Source organism: Platichthys flesus, chromosome 14 (assembly GCF_949316205.1).
Source record: "Platichthys flesus chromosome 14, fPlaFle2.1, whole genome shotgun sequence".
In the NCBI taxonomy this organism is placed as follows: domain Eukaryota; kingdom Metazoa; phylum Chordata; class Actinopteri; order Pleuronectiformes; family Pleuronectidae; genus Platichthys; species Platichthys flesus.
Genome location: NC_084958.1, coordinates 21,119,899 through 21,136,457, shown reverse-complemented (window position 1 = coordinate 21,136,457; position 16,559 = coordinate 21,119,899). Strand labels below are relative to the sequence as shown.

The window sequence follows — 16,559 nt, the reverse complement described above, 5'->3', positions numbered from 1 at the left end:
CTGAAGACCATTAAACACGAACTTGAGCCTCGTCCTCACAAACATTAGTCATCAAATCAAAACTGTGTAAAGTCAAATTGAGCCGCATTATACATCTTTAAAAAACTGTAACTTAACACAACTTAAGTGTTGCTTACTTCAAATTAAGAAAACAGCTGCGAGACTTTTATTCTGAAACACCCACACACACTACGGGAGCCGGGGAGGGTCAAACGGCGTCTTCCGCGTTGTGAGATCAGTGAGAAACTCCCAAACAGCGACAGACCAGTTTCTCCTTCAGATCCTCGACTCCAGAAAAGGTGAATTTCACACGTGTCCTCACGTCACCGACGGTCTGAGCTCACGAGCTGCGTCAGTTGTTCGCCTCTGAGCAGATTCAACTTGTTAAGCTTCAGTTGTGTTTGCTAGCAGGCTAGCACTTAGCCACCATGCTAACGCTAGATGGCTCACTCCTGTCGCTAAGAAAGAAACTTTTCCGGCTTTATCAGTGAACTTTGACCCCTGATAAGCTTCGGGTTTGACCCCTTTAGACTCTGGACACGACGTCACACGCGAATCATCCCCGCACAGTTTGATTTGTGTTCATCGAAGCTTCTGATTTCACGAATGTTCGCTTTTGTTTTGGTTTGTTTGACAGAAGCGTCCAGGGTAATGGTGTGATGTCAGCTGACGCCCCCCTCCTGCCACTGCTGAGCTGCTGACTGTCACCACCTTCATCACCTCCATCCTCCTCCTCCTCCTCCTCATCATGACCCTGGGAGACAACCCTCACCTGCTGCTCGGCAGGATCCGCTTCCTGAACCGCTGCATCGAGAGCTTCCGGAGGAGCGAGCCGGTGCCGGAGTGTCTGTGCTACGTGCCCCGAGAGGTGTGCTACAAAATCTGCAAGGACTCGTCGGCCACGTCCGGAGCCGCCTCGGGAGCGTCTGCAGGCGGATCCGGGGCAGGTAAGACTCTGATCCCGGTCTTTGAGAGTCCCCATCCGGTCCCGCACAGCAAGAGGACGTGCAAGTACAACATAGAGCCGAAGAAGGGGACGTGTATCCGGACAACAGGGGAAGAGTACTGCAACAGCCAGGGCCTGTGGGTCAAACTCAGCAAGGTACAAACGTCCTGGTTCCAGTCACACCATCATCACCACACTCAAGATTTAATGCTACACAATAACCACAGTGTAACACATAACAACAACACAAACACATAACCCCCTCCCTATAAAACATAACACACATCTGTGGATGTCAAATAGATGACATACACTAAAAACTAGTACAAATAGAAAATGATGTGCGGTAAAATATACTAAAATACAATAAGAGTCAGTGGTAGTTATTGCTTTGGGTTAATTTACTTAGGTAACAGTTCCATTGCTACACAATAAAATACCTCATTACAAGTAAAACCCTGCTTTGTGAGTGATACTTGGATATAGATCTGTTTTTGTAAGTATTTTTAGGAGAACGTCCAGTAAATGCTGCAATTTATGAAGCCCCATGTCTTCTGATTGTTCAATATATATATATATTATTATTAATGTGGGGGGTGAAACGCATGTTGACATAGTGATCCATCTGTGTTTCCAGGAGCAGCTGGAGGAGCACCGTCCAGTCCAGGAGTTGGAGGAAGGCTGGATCATGGTGTGTAAACACATGGAGAGAGGCGACAGGCTGGTGCCGGTGGAGTCACCGGAGACCGTCAGCAGGCAGCAGCAGCTCCTTGGCTACGATCACAAGCCCTGCAACCGCTGGGAGCAGGTGGTGGATGTGGAGAACGCAGTCTACATCGGAGCCAAGCCCAAAATCGCTGAGTGCGACAACGCTGCCGTCCAGAAGTTAAGGTGAGACCGTTTGTTTGAAGTCAAATGGAAGTGTGGAGACCTGTTGGGAGGTTTTTCTACAGCAGCAGGTTGTGATGTCTTTCCCTCAAATCCTCCAGGTATGTCCCTCCCACCTGGACATATGAATGTGACGAGGACCTGGTGCACTACTTCTACGACCACATAGGGAAGGAAGACGAGAACCTGGGGAGTGTGAAGCAGTGTGTGACCAGCATCGATGTCTCTTCATGCTCGGTTAGTCACAAATGGGCTGCTGGCGGGATTGAAATGTTGCAGCTGTTCACATTTTTCAACACACAGTTCTTAGAATAAATCAAAGTGTATTAAAGTCATAGCCTGTTGGTCTCAGGCAGCTGTCAATCACAATGTTTCACATACAAATTTCTAATTAAAACCAAACTGATCAGAAACCCCCTGGTGATGTGTTGATAGGAGGATCCCAGTGGAGGAGTGAGCTGTCTGACTGATGGTGACACGGAAACGTACTGGGAGAGCGACGGCGTGCAGGGACAACACTGGATCCGGCTGCACATGAAGAGAGGCACTGTGGTTAAGTAAGAAGCCACTGAGCGACAAAACATATTCGAACTAACAATGGTGTTTTAAAGTTGTTAATTTAAATCCCAGTTCTGAGCTGGCTGTATTTACACATCACAGTAACTCATAACTCCATGTCTTCTGTCAGATATATTGCTTGGTTTGCCAAGTGAGGCGTCTCATTCCTGTGTTTCTTCACTTCTCTCTCCAGGAAGCTGATATTGACTGTGGACTCCACAGACGACAACTACATGCCCAAGGGAATCACAGTGTTCGGAGGAGAGGGAGACAACTTGAAGAAAATGAGTGATGTCACCATAGACGAGTGAGACTCTAATAACATCTATTTTCACTAAAAGCTCCTTGGGTCTCGCAGCTCATGCTACAGTAGATATGATGCTTTCAGGTGTTTTCAAACCTCTGCTCTGTGTCGGCCTCTAGTAACCTGATAGGAGAAGTGTGTGTACTGGAAGACATGACTTCCCACCTGCCTGTCATTGAAATTCGAATTGAGGAATGTAGAGGTAATGGATTTTTTATGTTTTTACATATTTAGGCAGATACTTCCTTTTGATTTTAACACTTTTCATCTGTCTTTCTAACCATTTGCTAATGAAGATGAGGGAATAGACGTCCGGATCCGAGGCCTGAAGATCAAGTCGTCCTGTGAGAGGGACTTGGGTCTGAACGCTGACGTATTCCAGTCCTCGAACCTGGTGCGCTACCCCCGTCTGCAGGGCACCGAGCCGGATGTCCTGTACCGCAGAGCGTTAGTCATCCAGAGGTAGCTCCACGTTCTTCATATTACAAGTGTATGCAAGGCTCAGAGAGAATATGTGCAGTTCATGTCACGATGGTTTTAGACATTTTACAGATGTTTTTATTCAAGCAGCAGGAAAAACTGTAGATTAGTTGTGATTGTCTCTGTCTCACTCTGCAGGTTCATCCGCCTCCTGGACAATGTGCTACCACACGTGGTGCCAGCTTGGGACTACAGCATGGGAACCTTTAACCAGATCAAAGTGAGTTCAAATAAAAGAGCAGCAATAATCCCCAAACAGCTGTTCTTTTCCAGCAGATTTATAATCCATACACAGAGCGGTTTCACCCTGATTGGCCTTTATGAAATGACTGTGTTCCTTCAGTTTAGATTTTTAAACCTGTGTCTTCTCTGTCGCCCTCTAGAGTATAAAGCAGTTCCTGCTGCTGTCAAAGCGCCGCTCAGCTCTCATCACCCAGTGCCTGAAGGACTCTGAGACCAGTAAACCAAACTTCATGCCCCGACTCTACATCAACAGACGTCTGGCCATGGAGCACAAAGACAACCCGTCTCTGGACCCCACCTCCAAGAGTGCTGTGTTGATTCAGGTAACTAGGGGAGAGCGTGGCCTAGGGGATAGAGCGGGTGCTCTGCAACAAGAAGGTTGCCGGTTCAAATCCCACTCTATCCCATCTGCATGCCTAAGTGTCCTTGGTAAGATACTGAACCCCTAAATGGCCCCTCATGAATGCTGAGTGTTCTAAAAATGTAAGTTGCTTTGGATAAAAGCGTCAGCTAAATGACATGTAATGTAATGTAATGTAACTAGACTCACAGACTGTTGACCTGAGAAGTCAACACTGAGAAACCTAATATTTGACTGTTAAACAATGAGATGGATGAATAAAAATAACTCATAGTTTTTTTTCCTTGCAGGTGTATGAAGGCCTCAAGCCATCGGACAAATTTGAGAAGATCTTGGATTATAGGTTTGTATTTTTAGATCCCTGCAGATTTTTCTTTTCTGATAATGACTGTTAGTTGAGAACAATAAAATGTGAATCTTCAATCTTTTCCCGTTGTATCTGTCAGGTGGCCGGCTCGCTACGACCAGTGGTGGGAGTGTAAGTTCATCGCAGAGGGGATCATTGACCAGGGAGGTGGATTTCGGGACAGCCTGGCCGACATGTCCGAGGAGCTCTGCCCGAGCTCAGCCGAGTGTCCGATGCCTCTGCCATTCTTCTGCCGCACATCCAACCAGGTGATCATCGCTGCCTGCACACTGTCAGGATTCAGACCGGATGTGGCGTCTTTCTTAAACTTTCCTCTGCTGCTCCCTCAGGGCGCCTTAGAGGCTAAAGATTATTACGTCCCCAACCCGTCCTGTAAAGAGTTCCACAAGTACGAGTGGATCGGTCAGCTCATGGGAGCTGCTCTCAGAGGAAAGGATTTCTTGGTGAGTGATGCTCACTCTCCACCTTCTCCAGGTTGTTTGCATTGGACTCATATAGAGATTTGATTTTTCTGACATTGTTGTGTGTGATCCTGCAGGTCTTGGCTCTGCCTGGGCTGGTGTGGAAGCAGCTGACTGGGGAAGCCATCAGCTGGACTAAAGATTTCCCTGCCGTAGACTCTGTTCTGGTGAGGACATGGAAATTATCTACAGCTGCTCGACATTCAATCAATCAAACCTGTGTCTCAGCAGAATAGATTTTTCATTGTGTTTCATTGTCTAACTAAGGGGTCAACCTGCTGCACCCTCCTATTTGTTGAGTTGTTGTCTCATGGTAAATGTGTGTGTGTGTTCAGGTAAACTTGCTGGAGGCCATTGAGAACATGGACCAAGCAACGTTTGAGTTCAGGTTTGGGGAGGAGCTGGTGTACACCACCCTGCAGAGCGACGGCCAGATGGTGGATCTCATCCCTGGTGGCAGTAACGTGGCGGTGCGCTACGAGGACCGCAGCGAGTTCGTCCGCCTGGTGCAGAAAGCTCGGCTGGACGAGAGCAAGAAGCAGGTCAGACTTCAGTATCCTGACACTTTGTCTTCCAGTATAATGCAACGTGGAATGTGGTTAGATTTAGTTTATCATGTGTGATGCAGGTTGCAGCCATGCAGGCGGGGCTGCTGAAGGTGGTTCCTCAGGCAGTGCTGGACCTGCTCACCTGGCAGGAGGCGGAAAAGAAAGTGTGTGGAGACCCAGAGATCTCTGTGGAAGCCTTGAGACGACTCAGTGAGTGTCCAGATGTTTCATTTAATAACACATCTGTAGGGATGTAGGTCTGTTTGACTGAAGTAACACAACAATTGAGTTAACACCTAATATTGCATGGTGAAATGGCTACGACAAGGTTTAATCACACAAGATGTTCAGGTCTCTGCATCATTGTTATAATACATGAGTGTTGTTTCCATCTCCACCAGCACGATATGAAGACCTGGAACAAAGTGACGGTCGGGTGCAGTTCTTGTGGGAAGCGCTGACAAACTTTACCAATGGTCAGTTCATTGTGTATTTGCTAACTCTTCACAGTATTGAATATCCTACACAGCATATCTGCTTAACTATGAAGTAATTTGTCTTGGTGAATTTGTTCTGATCACTGTGGAGATGAGGCTGATAAACTATGTGTGACTGACTGTTTTTCATTTTTTGTTTCCTCAGAGGATCGCAGCAGGTTCCTGAGGTTTGTAACTGGTAGAAGTCGTCTTCCCGCACCGATCTACGTCTTTCCTGACAAGCAGGGGTGAGCACTCGTACATCTCAAAACAGAAACAATACAGAATTCTGTTCATTTAAAATGTATCATGGTACATTATACTTTGAGCTTATGTATTTTTAACTATTTTCTGTTTCCTGATTCAGCGCTGAAACAACAGATGCCCTTCCACAGTCCTCCACATGTTCCTCCACTCTTTATTTACCCAACTATCCCAGGTAGAATAATGTGTACTGCTGTGTTTATGATGTACCAGTCTCTGTTATCTTTAACTTTACATTGATATGACACTGAGACATTGAGGTGGATAACTGTCTGATCACTTCTGTCCTGCAGTGCAAAGGTTTGTGAGGAGAAGCTGCGTTACGCTGCGTACAACTGTGTGGCCATCGACACAGACATGAGCCCCTGGGAGGAGTGACCTCTGCTGCTCCACTGAATGAACTCTGCTCACTTTACAAATCACTGATGAATGCAGATCGCTTGCTACGCTGATCACCATATCTACACAATTTAATCTATGCTGTATATAAATAAAGAAATATATGGAAACATGGAGTTTGTTTTAATGATGTTTTGTGGATGAAAGACGAAATTTGCTTTTACAAGTTGTGACAGGTTTGACAATGTCAGTGGAACATTTATAAAAACATTGAAATATTCTAGTTTCTATGGGTGAAATACACAAAATTAAACAAGCAGCAAAATAAAGCGAAAGATCTGCATTTTTAAGAGCTCAGTAATAATACAGAGTGATTGACATTGTTAATTATGAAATGACAGAATCATGAATTGTGAGTCGCTTTGGATAAAAGCGTCAACTAAATTTAATGTAATTAATGTAATTGTCACCCTCAATAATATTCAATCATTAAATGATTAAAAATATTAAAGAGATACATCCTTGATTCAGGAAATTGTTATATGACAAAGAGGATAAATAAGATTCTTCATTTTATAGATGGAGAACTATTTATATGGATGTAGATTTATATGTAAAAATGGTAAGAACATATATATGCATTGCTAGAAATCTATACATGTGAATGAGAATTAACTTATTTGTTGTAAAATTTACATTGAGCAATATGTAAATTCTATAAAATGTGTGTTTAATAAAACAGATTTTTCTTTACAACAACGTTATTAATTTATCGCTATAAAAAAACTAAAATGTAGCCAAATATATCAATATTTATACATGGTATACAGAAGAACTTTGTGGGTAGAATTGTATTTAATATAGATAGATCTATGTGTAGCTATTTAAACGAGAAATACAATAACTGCAAATGAAATCATATAATTAAAAAAAACACAAAATCATTACTCCAATGTGTCTAAAACACAAAATGCAAAGCAAACATACGAATAACATGAAATTAAAAGTCACAATGTTTGAATCCTAGTTATTTAAAAACCACCACGTTGTTAACAAACCTCGTTCGCGGGTGTGTGTGTTCAGCTCTCGCGAGAGCACGTGTCTTCAAACCGGCCCATGATGCTTTGCGGGTCCTCTTTCTAGCCGGCGCCTGAGAATGGGTACGTGTTGTGATCTCGGGTCGGAGGGAGAATCTTTGTCCATCTGCTGTTTTATCGACGGAAATATCCATCGATGGTTGTTCTGCGTTAAAGATGAACGTTATTCACACTGTTCTACTTCCATCTTGTGCGGCTGCGGCCCGTCGACTTATATCTAATTTAACTTCTCCTCCCGTGTACGTCTGAGCCAAGATGGCCGCGCGTACCCGTGTGCTAGAGTTAGCAGCTCACTGGTGGAAGGGTGGCTGTAAACTGGGCCCAGTTCCTAGGCTGGTGAGCTTCAGGGACGTTTCCGCAGAGTGGAACCGCTGCTGTCGAACATTTATCTGTTTTTGAAGATAATCTGTGCTTGTGTTGGTAGCTTCATGAGCGTTAAGCTAACGAGGAGCTAGGGTTAGCATGTGCTAGCAAGACTTTTCGTGCTCGTGTCATGCTGCTGCACTTAGACAGTTATACTCAAGGAAAGGGATTTAAGCGTTAAACTTGATTTAAAATCAACGTTATTACAGGTTAGTAAAATCGTTTCTTCCCTTCAGGTACCAGTGGCTTTGTAAATGTGTTATTAAGTAGGCTAAAGACGTGGAGGAGAAATGTGGTTGGCCTTCTCAGCCAATAGGCTCACAAGTTGAAAACCAGGATATGCATCACTACAAAGCTGTAATTAGTGGCTGCTCTTATTTTGTTGGCAGGTTTCTTAGCTTAATCAATAATTTTACTATTTAGAAATTGTCATGATTGACTCATTCAGGGGTCTTCTGTTTCTAGTAAATACTCCAGGACACAGGTCTTAAGCCAAATCAAGAGAGTCCTAGTTTGAGACCTGAATGTAAACTGAATTTATAATGTTTTGGGTTTGTCGTCACTGCAGCCAAGTCATGTTAGTTCAGCTTAAGTCTTGGAAGTGTTTTTATTCTTGGAGAACTAAGTTAGGATTGATGGTTATTTGCTTGAGTAACATGATGAAAACTCTAGTTGCTGAATCCTAATTATAATTGCGGGACAAACCTACCTTGGAGAACTGATTACTCAAGCATGAGCCATCATGATGTGGAGAACTTCTTGTGAATTGTGTGCTGATCTACCTCCTGATTGATGTTTTGTTTCATTCAACAGGTATCTCCAGGGATAACTGGCATAAACGCCGCAAGACCGGCGGTAAACGCAAGCCCTACCACAAGAAGAGGAAGTATGAGCTCGGGCGTCCTCCTGCAAACACAAAGGTGCATAAAAACCCAGTGTTTCTACCTACAGATGTGTTTTCTGTGTTATATAGCGTGGGTGATGAAAATCCGACCTTAGGTAGGTCTTTTTTTGGGTCGTTTTGGTTCAAATCATAAGATCTATCAATGATAGGACTTGTCATAGTTACTCTGACACGCGTCAAAGTTTATTAGTCTAAATGTTTTCCATTAGTCTTCAGAATGCATGCTCTACACATCCAGCAACGGTTTTATCAAAGTATTGGTATTAAATATGTCTGTTCCTGCAGATCGGACCTCGTCGTATCCACACAGTGAGAGTCCGTGGTGGGAACAAGAAGTACCGTGCTCTGAGGTTAGATGTTGGGAACTTCTCCTGGGGCTCTGAGTGTAAGTTTCCATCTCATGCTTCTTTGAATTTGTGCAATTCCTTGATTCTGTACATATCTTTCCATGAAGATAACTTTGTCCAGTTCTGCTACTGAATGAAAGTGATGATATCAGTGACTCTGAGAAAGACCTTTTACAAGTTATGACACTTAAGATTTGACAACTCAGTTGAAACGCAATGGTGAGTCTGCTTTTGCTAAGTATTTTATTTTTGTACCCAGGCTGCACTCGCAAGACCAGGATTATCGATGTGGTCTACAACGCCTCCAACAACGAGCTGGTCAGAACCAAGACCCTGGTGAAGAACTGCATCGTCCTCGTTGACAGCCTTCCCTACAGGCAGTGGTATGAGGCCCACTACACCACTCCTCTGGGACGCAAGAAGGGAGCCAAGCTGGTAAGTGGGAAGAATGGGGATATTATTAAGTATTTGTATAGCATATGTGTCAATAACCTAAACTAGAATAATAAGTCTTAGTGGAAATTTAAATTAGTTTTTTAATTGGTACATTATGCTCGCACGTCTTTCCATGAAGATAACTTTGTCCAGTTCTGCTACTGAATGAAAGTGATGATAAACGTGACTCTGAGAAAGATGTGGGGCTACACTGACCTGAAAGAGACTTAAATACACATTCTCACTTGATACTGACATTAGTCTAAACGTTGCCGGTATTTCACGTCAATCTAATTCATATCCTCTTCTCCTGTAGACCCCTGAGGAGGAAGAAGTCCTGAACAAGAAGAGGTCAAAAAGGACTCAGAAGAAATACGATGAGCGTAAAAAGACTGCCAAGATCAGCCCCCTCCTCGAGGATCAGTTCCAGCAGGGAAAGCTTCTCGGTGAGTCAAACATGAGTGCCACCCTGAATGATCCCGTTTCTGAAAGCCACCCAGATGTCCGGCTAGATCTTGAATAGAAATGTTACTATATGTAGATAACTCATTTTGTCATTCATGTGCACATTTCTTATTGTATTTGGCACAGAGCGCACTGCATGGTTATTATATAACCTTATGGGAATGTCCAATATGCAAATTTTAGTTGAAAATATATGCTTTTTTCCAACAGATTTATCCAAATCGTATGGAATCTGTAATTTGTTTGATTAATATCCGTACTTTCACTTTGTGGTGCCTCTCGATCAGTACATAGCTCTGAATAGGAGGACGTGAACTGGAAATCTTCCAATTGAAAACCTGTTTGTTCAGTTAACTGCCTGTTGAAAGTACTTTATCCATCACTGACTGTTTCTCTCTCTCCCTCTCCTCTGCAGCTTGCATCGCCTCCCGACCCGGCCAGTGTGGCAGGGCCGACGGCTACCTCCTGGAAGGCAAAGAGCTTGAGTTCTACTTGAGGAAGATCAAGGCCAAGAAAGGCAAATAGATGTACAGCTCTTTGATTCGTCAATAAATTCTTTCCACCAAACCCCCTCTCTCAGCGCTTTTCTTTTATTGTTGTTGAAACGCTTACTGGGTTGTGACTATGCTTTCACTATTGTCTTACGGCCCTATATATACAGTCTATGGTTTCAATCTGTGTGGATATCTGACTCATTCGGAGGCAGGCTGCAAAACTAAAAACATTGAAGGGTTCAAGATTTAAGATTTTTATTATCAAATGCACAACAATAACATTAAGCAGTCGCTGGCAGTGAAATGCTTCAGTCACAGGCTCTCTTCTAACAATGCTCAAGTAATTACAACCTAAAAAATAAAATGGAATATCAAAATTTAAAATGGAAAATTATTATATTATATCTAAATATAAAAAAAACAGCTGAAGAGAAAATAAAACAATGGTGCAAATAGGTCACGGTGCTAGTTTGGTAGTTATTGCAGTTCAGAGGAGTTTGAAAGACTTATAGCCTAGGGGCTGAAACTGTCTCTGAGCCTGGTGGTGCGGGCCGGATGCTGCGGTACCGTCGGCCAGACGACAGCAGGCAAAAGTGTTTATGGCTGCGGTGAGAGGGGTCTTAAATAATCCGGCGGCTCTTCTTCCTGCACTGCTGGGTGTAGAGGTCCTCTGGATGGTAGCGCTGTCCTGGTGATGTGCTGGGCAGACTTCACCACCCTCTGTAAAGCCTTACGGTTCAGGGCGTTGCAGCTGGCATACCAGGCGGTGATGCAGCCAGTCAGGATGCTCTCTATGGTGCACCTGTAGAAGTTGCAGAGAATCCTGGAGTTCATGAGGAGCTGCCTGGGAGTCTTCCTGATGGAGTCTGTGTGATGGGTCCAGGTCAGGTCATCAGTGATGTGGACCCCGAGGAACTTGAACCTGCTTACTCGCTCCACCGTGGCCCCATTGATGGAGAGGGGCGTGTTCTTCTCCTCGTCTCCTCCTGTAGTCCACGATCAGCTCCGAACAAAGTTGACAGTCTTAAATACTTCACCCACCCCTCTATGCAATCCACCCTGGATCTCAGGTGATGGACACGCCCACAGGTCTTCTTTACACCAGTAGTTTTTTGTAGACCCCTTCAGATGAGAAGTGTGTTACGTCAGTTGTGCAGCATAGTGTGTTCTTTGTAGTAGTTCAGACCTCATTACCTCTGTGACCTTTTAATCTAAACTGTTTTTAGAACAAACGACAAGATGGAGAATATCCCTTGTACGTTCTACCGAACTTGTTGCTGTCTCCAACCAGTCACTGGTAGGACACCCCCAAACATTACAGGTCGGCTGTTGCTTTCCAGACATGTTTATTTGTTACACCTACATGCCATTAAACACTGGTGCTTGAGATTGGGTACAAAGAAAATATACACAATTTTCTCAAATGAAGCGAAAAGTCAAAGTCTATAGTAAAAATGTAACACCTACTGTTATTCTTTCAAGTGAAACAGTTTTGTGTTTTTGGTGTAGTTATATTTGCCATGCAGTTACAACCCCTGGTCAGTAGAGTGCTACATACCCTGTACTTCCAGAGTACTTGACTACTGTACACAAATACTTCTCTAGCATATTGCATACCTAATTAAGTAATGCAGTATTCATAATTTATAAAATAGTTATATAATTTTAATCTAAATTGGCATATGTATTACAGTAAAAATATTAAATAGAAGAAGCAGAAAATTGAAACACAAAGGTCACCCAAACAATGTAAACCAACGAGAATCCTTCAAAAACCTGGACATACTTTTTTCATACTTAATGAATAATTTAAATAACCCTGGAAAAATCTGTTGTCTTTGATTAGTCATTTAACAAAGTGAACTCTTTGACTGTTCACTGGCCCAAATGTTTTTATTACTTATTTCATTTTCAGACAAATTTCGTTATTGTTATTTAAAGAAGTAATTGAATTGATAATATTATTGAAATCAATCTGAACACAGGATAATGTCTTACTGTAGATTGAGTGTAATGTCTGGTCACTATGGACTGTCACGTGGTCACATCCCGCTGCTGTGATTGGCTGATGGGTTTCTTCATATAGCTTCAGGACCCACAGTTCTGTCACTTCTGCTCCTGAGAACTCGACGAGTTGAAATTATGATGTTCGACAAGGTACACGACTCCTTATGAAATAATATACTGCTTATGAATGTGTTTGTATAGATGTGGTCGGTGATACTGCAGCTGTCTGTGACCTGCGTGCACCTTCGGAATAGACGATGCTACATGCTAGCTAACAAGCTAACCATACATGTGGGGCTCGATGGCCGTGTTAGAGTAAGCGGCCCACTGGTGGACGTGTGGCTGTAAACTTGGCCCAGTTTGCAGGCTGGTGAGCTTCAGGGACATTTCAGACGAGTTAACCCGCTGCTGATGAACATGTTATCTGCTTTTTAAAGATAAGATGTGGTCGTAGTTTAATTAGCGTTAAGCTAACGAGGAGCTAGTGTTAACACGTGCTAGCAAGACCGGTCGGGCTCGTGTCATGCTGCTGCACTGAGACGGTTATACTCAAGGAAAGGGATTTATGAGTTACACATGATTTAATTTAATGTTATTGCAAAGTGTTGCTTCACTTCAGGTACACGTGGTATTTTCAATGTGTTTATCTTCAGCTATAGACATGGAGGAGCAATGTGGTTGGCCTTCTAAACCAGGGTATGCTTCGCTATGAAGCTGTAATAAGCTGCCACTCTTATTTCGTTGGCAGGTTTCTTAGCTTAATCTTAATGAATGATTTATTCAGGTGTCTTGTGTTTCTGGGAAATACTCCAGGACACAGGTCTTTTGCCAAATCAATAAACAAGAGTTTCCTAATTTGAGACTAGAATATAAACTGCATTTATAATATATAGTTTTATCTATTTGGTCACTGCAGCCAAGTCATGTTAGTTCAGCTCAAGTCTTGGAACTGTTTTTATTCTTGGAGAACTAAGTTAGGATCGATGGTTATTTGCTTGAGTAACATGATGAAAACTCTAGTTGCTGAATCCTAATTATAATTGCGGGACAAACCTACCTTGGAGAACTGATTACTCAAGCATGAACCATCATGATGTGATACCCATCTTGTGAATTGTGTGCTGATCTACCTCCTGATTGATGTTTTGTTTCATTCAACAGGTATCTCCAGGGATAACTGGCATAAACGCCGCAAGACCGGCAGTAAACGCAAGTCCTACCACAAGAAGAGGAAGTATGAGCTCGGGCGTCCTCCTGCAAACACAAAGGTGAATAAAAACCCAGTATTTCTACCTACAAATGTGTTTTCTGTGTTGTATAGCGTGGGTGATGAAAATCCGACCTTAGGTAGGTCTTTTTTTGGGTCGTTTTGGTTCAAATCATAAGATCTATCAATGATAGGACTTGTCATAGTTACTCTGACACGCGTCAACGTTTATTTGTGCGACCTTTTACCATAAATCTTCAGAATGCATGCTCTACACATCCAGCAATGTTATCATAGCACTAGTATTAAATATGTATGTTTCTGCAGATCGAACCTTGCTGCATCCACACAGTGGAAACTTCTCCTGAGGCTCTGAATGTAAGTTTATCTAATTCTTTTTTTAATTTGTACAATTCCTTGATTCTGTACATATCTTTCCATGAAGATAACTTTGTCCAGTTCTGCTACTGAATGAAAGTGATGATATCAGTGACTCTGAGAAAGACCTTTTACAAGTTATGACACTTAAGATTTGACAACTCAGTTGAAAGGCAATGGTGAGTCTGCTTTTGCTAAGTATTTTATTTTTGTACCCAGGCTGCACTCGCAAGACCAGGATTATCGATGTGGTCTACAACGCCTCCAACAACGAGCTGGTCAGAACCAAGACCCTGGTGAAGAACTGCATCGTCCTCGTTGACAGCCTTCCCTCCAGGCAGTGGTATGAGGCCCACTACACCACTCCTCTGGGACGCAAGAAGGGAGCCAAGCTGGTAAGTGGGAAGAATGGGGATATTAAGTATTTGTATAGCATCTGTGTCAATAAGCCTAAACTAGAATTTCCACTCTTAATGAACATTTAAATTAGTGTTTTACTTTGTACGTTCTGCTCTCACGTCTTTCCATGAAGATAAATTTGTCCAGTTCTGCTACTGAATGAAAGTGATGATAAACGTGACTCTGAGAAAGACCTGGTGCTACACTGACAACCTGAAACAGACTTAAATACACATTATCCCCCAGCACTTGAAGTAGACTTCGCAGGTATTTCACATCTATCTAATTCCTTTCCTCTTCTCCTTCAGACTCCTGAGGAGATCAAAAAGGTCTCAGAAGAAACACGACGAGTGTAAAAAGACGGCCAAGATCGGCCCCTTCGTGGAGGATCAGTTCCAGCAGGGAAAGATGCTTGGTGAGTCAATTATAAGTGTTGCCCTGAATGTTTCTGAAAGTCACCCAGTGGTTTAAATGTCCTGTTTTTATCTAGAGTGGAAGTTGTACCTAATTATACAATTCATGTGCTAATTTATTTCAGTATTTGTTCAGTATCCAATACAGGGCACAATAAATGTGAGAATGTAGTGTTTGAGGGATGTGATATCCAACAAATTGTATTTGGGATAAATCTATAACTTAAATTAAATATCTGTACTTTCACTTTGTGGTGCCTCTAGATGAGTACATAGCTACGAGTAGGAACAAGTGAACTGGCAAACCTCCACTTGAAAACCTGTGTGCTAGAAGATATCATCAGTCTAGAGTACAGTTACCTGCCTGTTGAAAGTATTTATCCATCACTGACAGTTTCTCTCTCTCCTGCAGCAGGCTACCTCCTGGAAGGCAAAGAGCTTGAGTTCTACTTGAGGAAGGTCAAGGCCAAGAAAAGCAAATGGATGTACAGCTCTTTGATTTGTCAATAAATTATTTCCACCAAACTGTCTGCGCTCAGCCCTTTACTTTTATTGTTGATGAAACTCTTAATGGGTTGTGACTGGTGTCACCATTGTGTTCAAGTTGGTCTGACTCATTTCAGAGGCTGGCTGCAACATATAGACTGAAACATTCAAGGGTTTGATTTGGGTTTCTGGTTGAAAGTGAACTGCAGTAAATTACCTCATATCAAAATCATATGAACAATAAATGGTAGTAAGATGCATTTATTAGTCCCAAACACATGCACACTCATGCAGGTAGGGAAATTTAACCTCTGCATTTAACCCATCTGGTGCAGGACACAGAGCAGTGAGCAACCATGTACGGCGCCCGGGGAGCATATGTTGGGAGTAAGGTGCCTTGCTCAGGGGCACTAGACAGGGTAGGGAGACTCTTGGATTTTTGGACAGATCAAGCCAGGTTCGTCTTTTGTTGTTTCTCCGTGGAGACGAACCAGAGACCTTTTCTGCCCATAGTCCAAGTTTCTGCCACTAGACCACCGCCTCATTGTATTGTCTTTCCCTTAAGCCTGTATGCAATTCCCACATGATTTCTGAGGTAATGGATAAAAGCATGATAAAATCTGAACTCTAAAGCATCATTCTTGATATTTGAATGGCGTTCAGTTTATAGCAGATATTAAGCAGTTTACTACAACACCGCAAACTTGGCTGTAGGATAATTTTTTCTAAGATTCTTTCTGGAATATATATTTTGACATCTGCACAAGTTAGGTTACCAACTACTAGTATGTTATTGGCCACAATGGATCTGGACCATAATTGTGCTCCTTAGCTTCAAGTGTTTTGACCTTGTAATCAACGATAACGGACGAACTTGAGGCTAAAGGTAGATCTGAGTATTGCGCATAACCCATAACCACTTAATGCCTAAATTAAAACAACCCTTTCTAAAGCAGGCCCACCACACGTTGATCAGACCTGGGTTCGTAACAATTACAATCCCATTTAACACTGGTGCTTCACATTTTCTCAAATGAAACAAATTTCAACCTACTGTTATTTTTTCAAGGGAAATTGTTTGGGTTTTTGGTGTAGACCTTTTTGCCATGCAATTACAGCCTCTAGTCGGTAGAGAGTACTACATATCCTTTCAACACCCTGTACTTGTCCTTGACTACTGTGAAGTACTTATACAGCAGGTTATGGTTGTGTACCTACTTTAGTGATGCAGTGGGTTGTAATTTATAAACTAAGTAAATTGTTAAATGAAAAATTAGAGAAAACTGAATTGAAACTCAGAGGTCACCTAAACTGTCAACCATCGAGAAT

General features: G+C 42.6%; 2 protein-coding genes, 1 long non-coding RNA gene and 6 other non-coding genes across 10 annotated transcripts; all 9 read left to right on the top strand.

Annotated features, from left to right (window-relative positions):
- Nucleotides 1-192: 192 nt before the first annotated feature.
- On the top strand, nucleotides 193-6,408 carry hectd3 (HECT domain containing 3). Its single transcript, XM_062403792.1, has 20 exons — nucleotides 193-299; nucleotides 638-1,102; nucleotides 1,584-1,837; nucleotides 1,936-2,071; nucleotides 2,270-2,391; nucleotides 2,586-2,699; nucleotides 2,816-2,898; nucleotides 2,993-3,158; nucleotides 3,315-3,396; nucleotides 3,560-3,742; nucleotides 4,071-4,123; nucleotides 4,227-4,395; nucleotides 4,477-4,590; nucleotides 4,686-4,775; nucleotides 4,944-5,150; nucleotides 5,237-5,366; nucleotides 5,558-5,632; nucleotides 5,799-5,880; nucleotides 6,000-6,071; nucleotides 6,190-6,408. Exons 2-20 carry the CDS (start codon nucleotides 749-751, stop codon nucleotides 6,272-6,274), a joined length of 2,571 nt encoding a protein of 856 aa, XP_062259776.1. The 5' UTR covers nucleotides 193-299; nucleotides 638-748; the 3' UTR covers nucleotides 6,275-6,408.
- An 894-nt stretch (nucleotides 6,409-7,302) lies between these two features.
- Nucleotides 7,303-10,413, top strand: rps8a (ribosomal protein S8a). Its single transcript, XM_062403874.1, has 6 exons — nucleotides 7,303-7,395; nucleotides 8,509-8,615; nucleotides 8,885-8,984; nucleotides 9,206-9,381; nucleotides 9,698-9,827; nucleotides 10,262-10,413. Exons 1-6 carry the CDS (start codon nucleotides 7,392-7,394, stop codon nucleotides 10,369-10,371), a joined length of 627 nt encoding a protein of 208 aa, XP_062259858.1. The 5' UTR covers nucleotides 7,303-7,391; the 3' UTR covers nucleotides 10,372-10,413.
- LOC133969060 (small nucleolar RNA SNORD46) lies at nucleotides 8,667-8,775 on the top strand. Its single transcript, XR_009924166.1, has one exon. It is a non-coding gene; the product is annotated as a small nucleolar RNA SNORD46 (small nucleolar RNA).
- Nucleotides 9,043-9,111, top strand: LOC133969057 (small nucleolar RNA SNORD38). The gene has a single exon (XR_009924163.1). It is a non-coding gene; the product is annotated as a small nucleolar RNA SNORD38 (small nucleolar RNA).
- Nucleotides 9,510-9,578, top strand: LOC133969072 (small nucleolar RNA SNORD38). The gene has a single exon (XR_009924177.1). It is a non-coding gene; the product is annotated as a small nucleolar RNA SNORD38 (small nucleolar RNA).
- A 1,974-nt stretch (nucleotides 10,414-12,387) lies between the features above and the next one.
- Nucleotides 12,388-15,269, top strand: LOC133968068 (uncharacterized). Of its 2 annotated transcripts, none has more exons than XR_009924086.1 (6): nucleotides 12,388-12,497; nucleotides 13,509-13,615; nucleotides 13,882-13,932; nucleotides 14,152-14,327; nucleotides 14,640-14,746; nucleotides 15,157-15,269. It is a non-coding gene; the product is annotated as an uncharacterized LOC133968068 (long non-coding RNA). The 2 variants fall into 2 exon arrangements; XR_009924087.1 differs by lacking the exon at nucleotides 12,388-12,497 and adding an exon at nucleotides 12,695-12,717.
- LOC133969059 (small nucleolar RNA SNORD46) lies at nucleotides 13,667-13,775 on the top strand. The gene has a single exon (XR_009924165.1). It is a non-coding gene; the product is annotated as a small nucleolar RNA SNORD46 (small nucleolar RNA).
- Nucleotides 13,989-14,057, top strand: LOC133969073 (small nucleolar RNA SNORD38). Its single transcript, XR_009924178.1, has one exon. It is a non-coding gene; the product is annotated as a small nucleolar RNA SNORD38 (small nucleolar RNA).
- Nucleotides 14,454-14,522, top strand: LOC133969058 (small nucleolar RNA SNORD38). Its single transcript, XR_009924164.1, has one exon. It is a non-coding gene; the product is annotated as a small nucleolar RNA SNORD38 (small nucleolar RNA).
- Nucleotides 15,270-16,559: the final 1,290 nt, after the last annotated feature.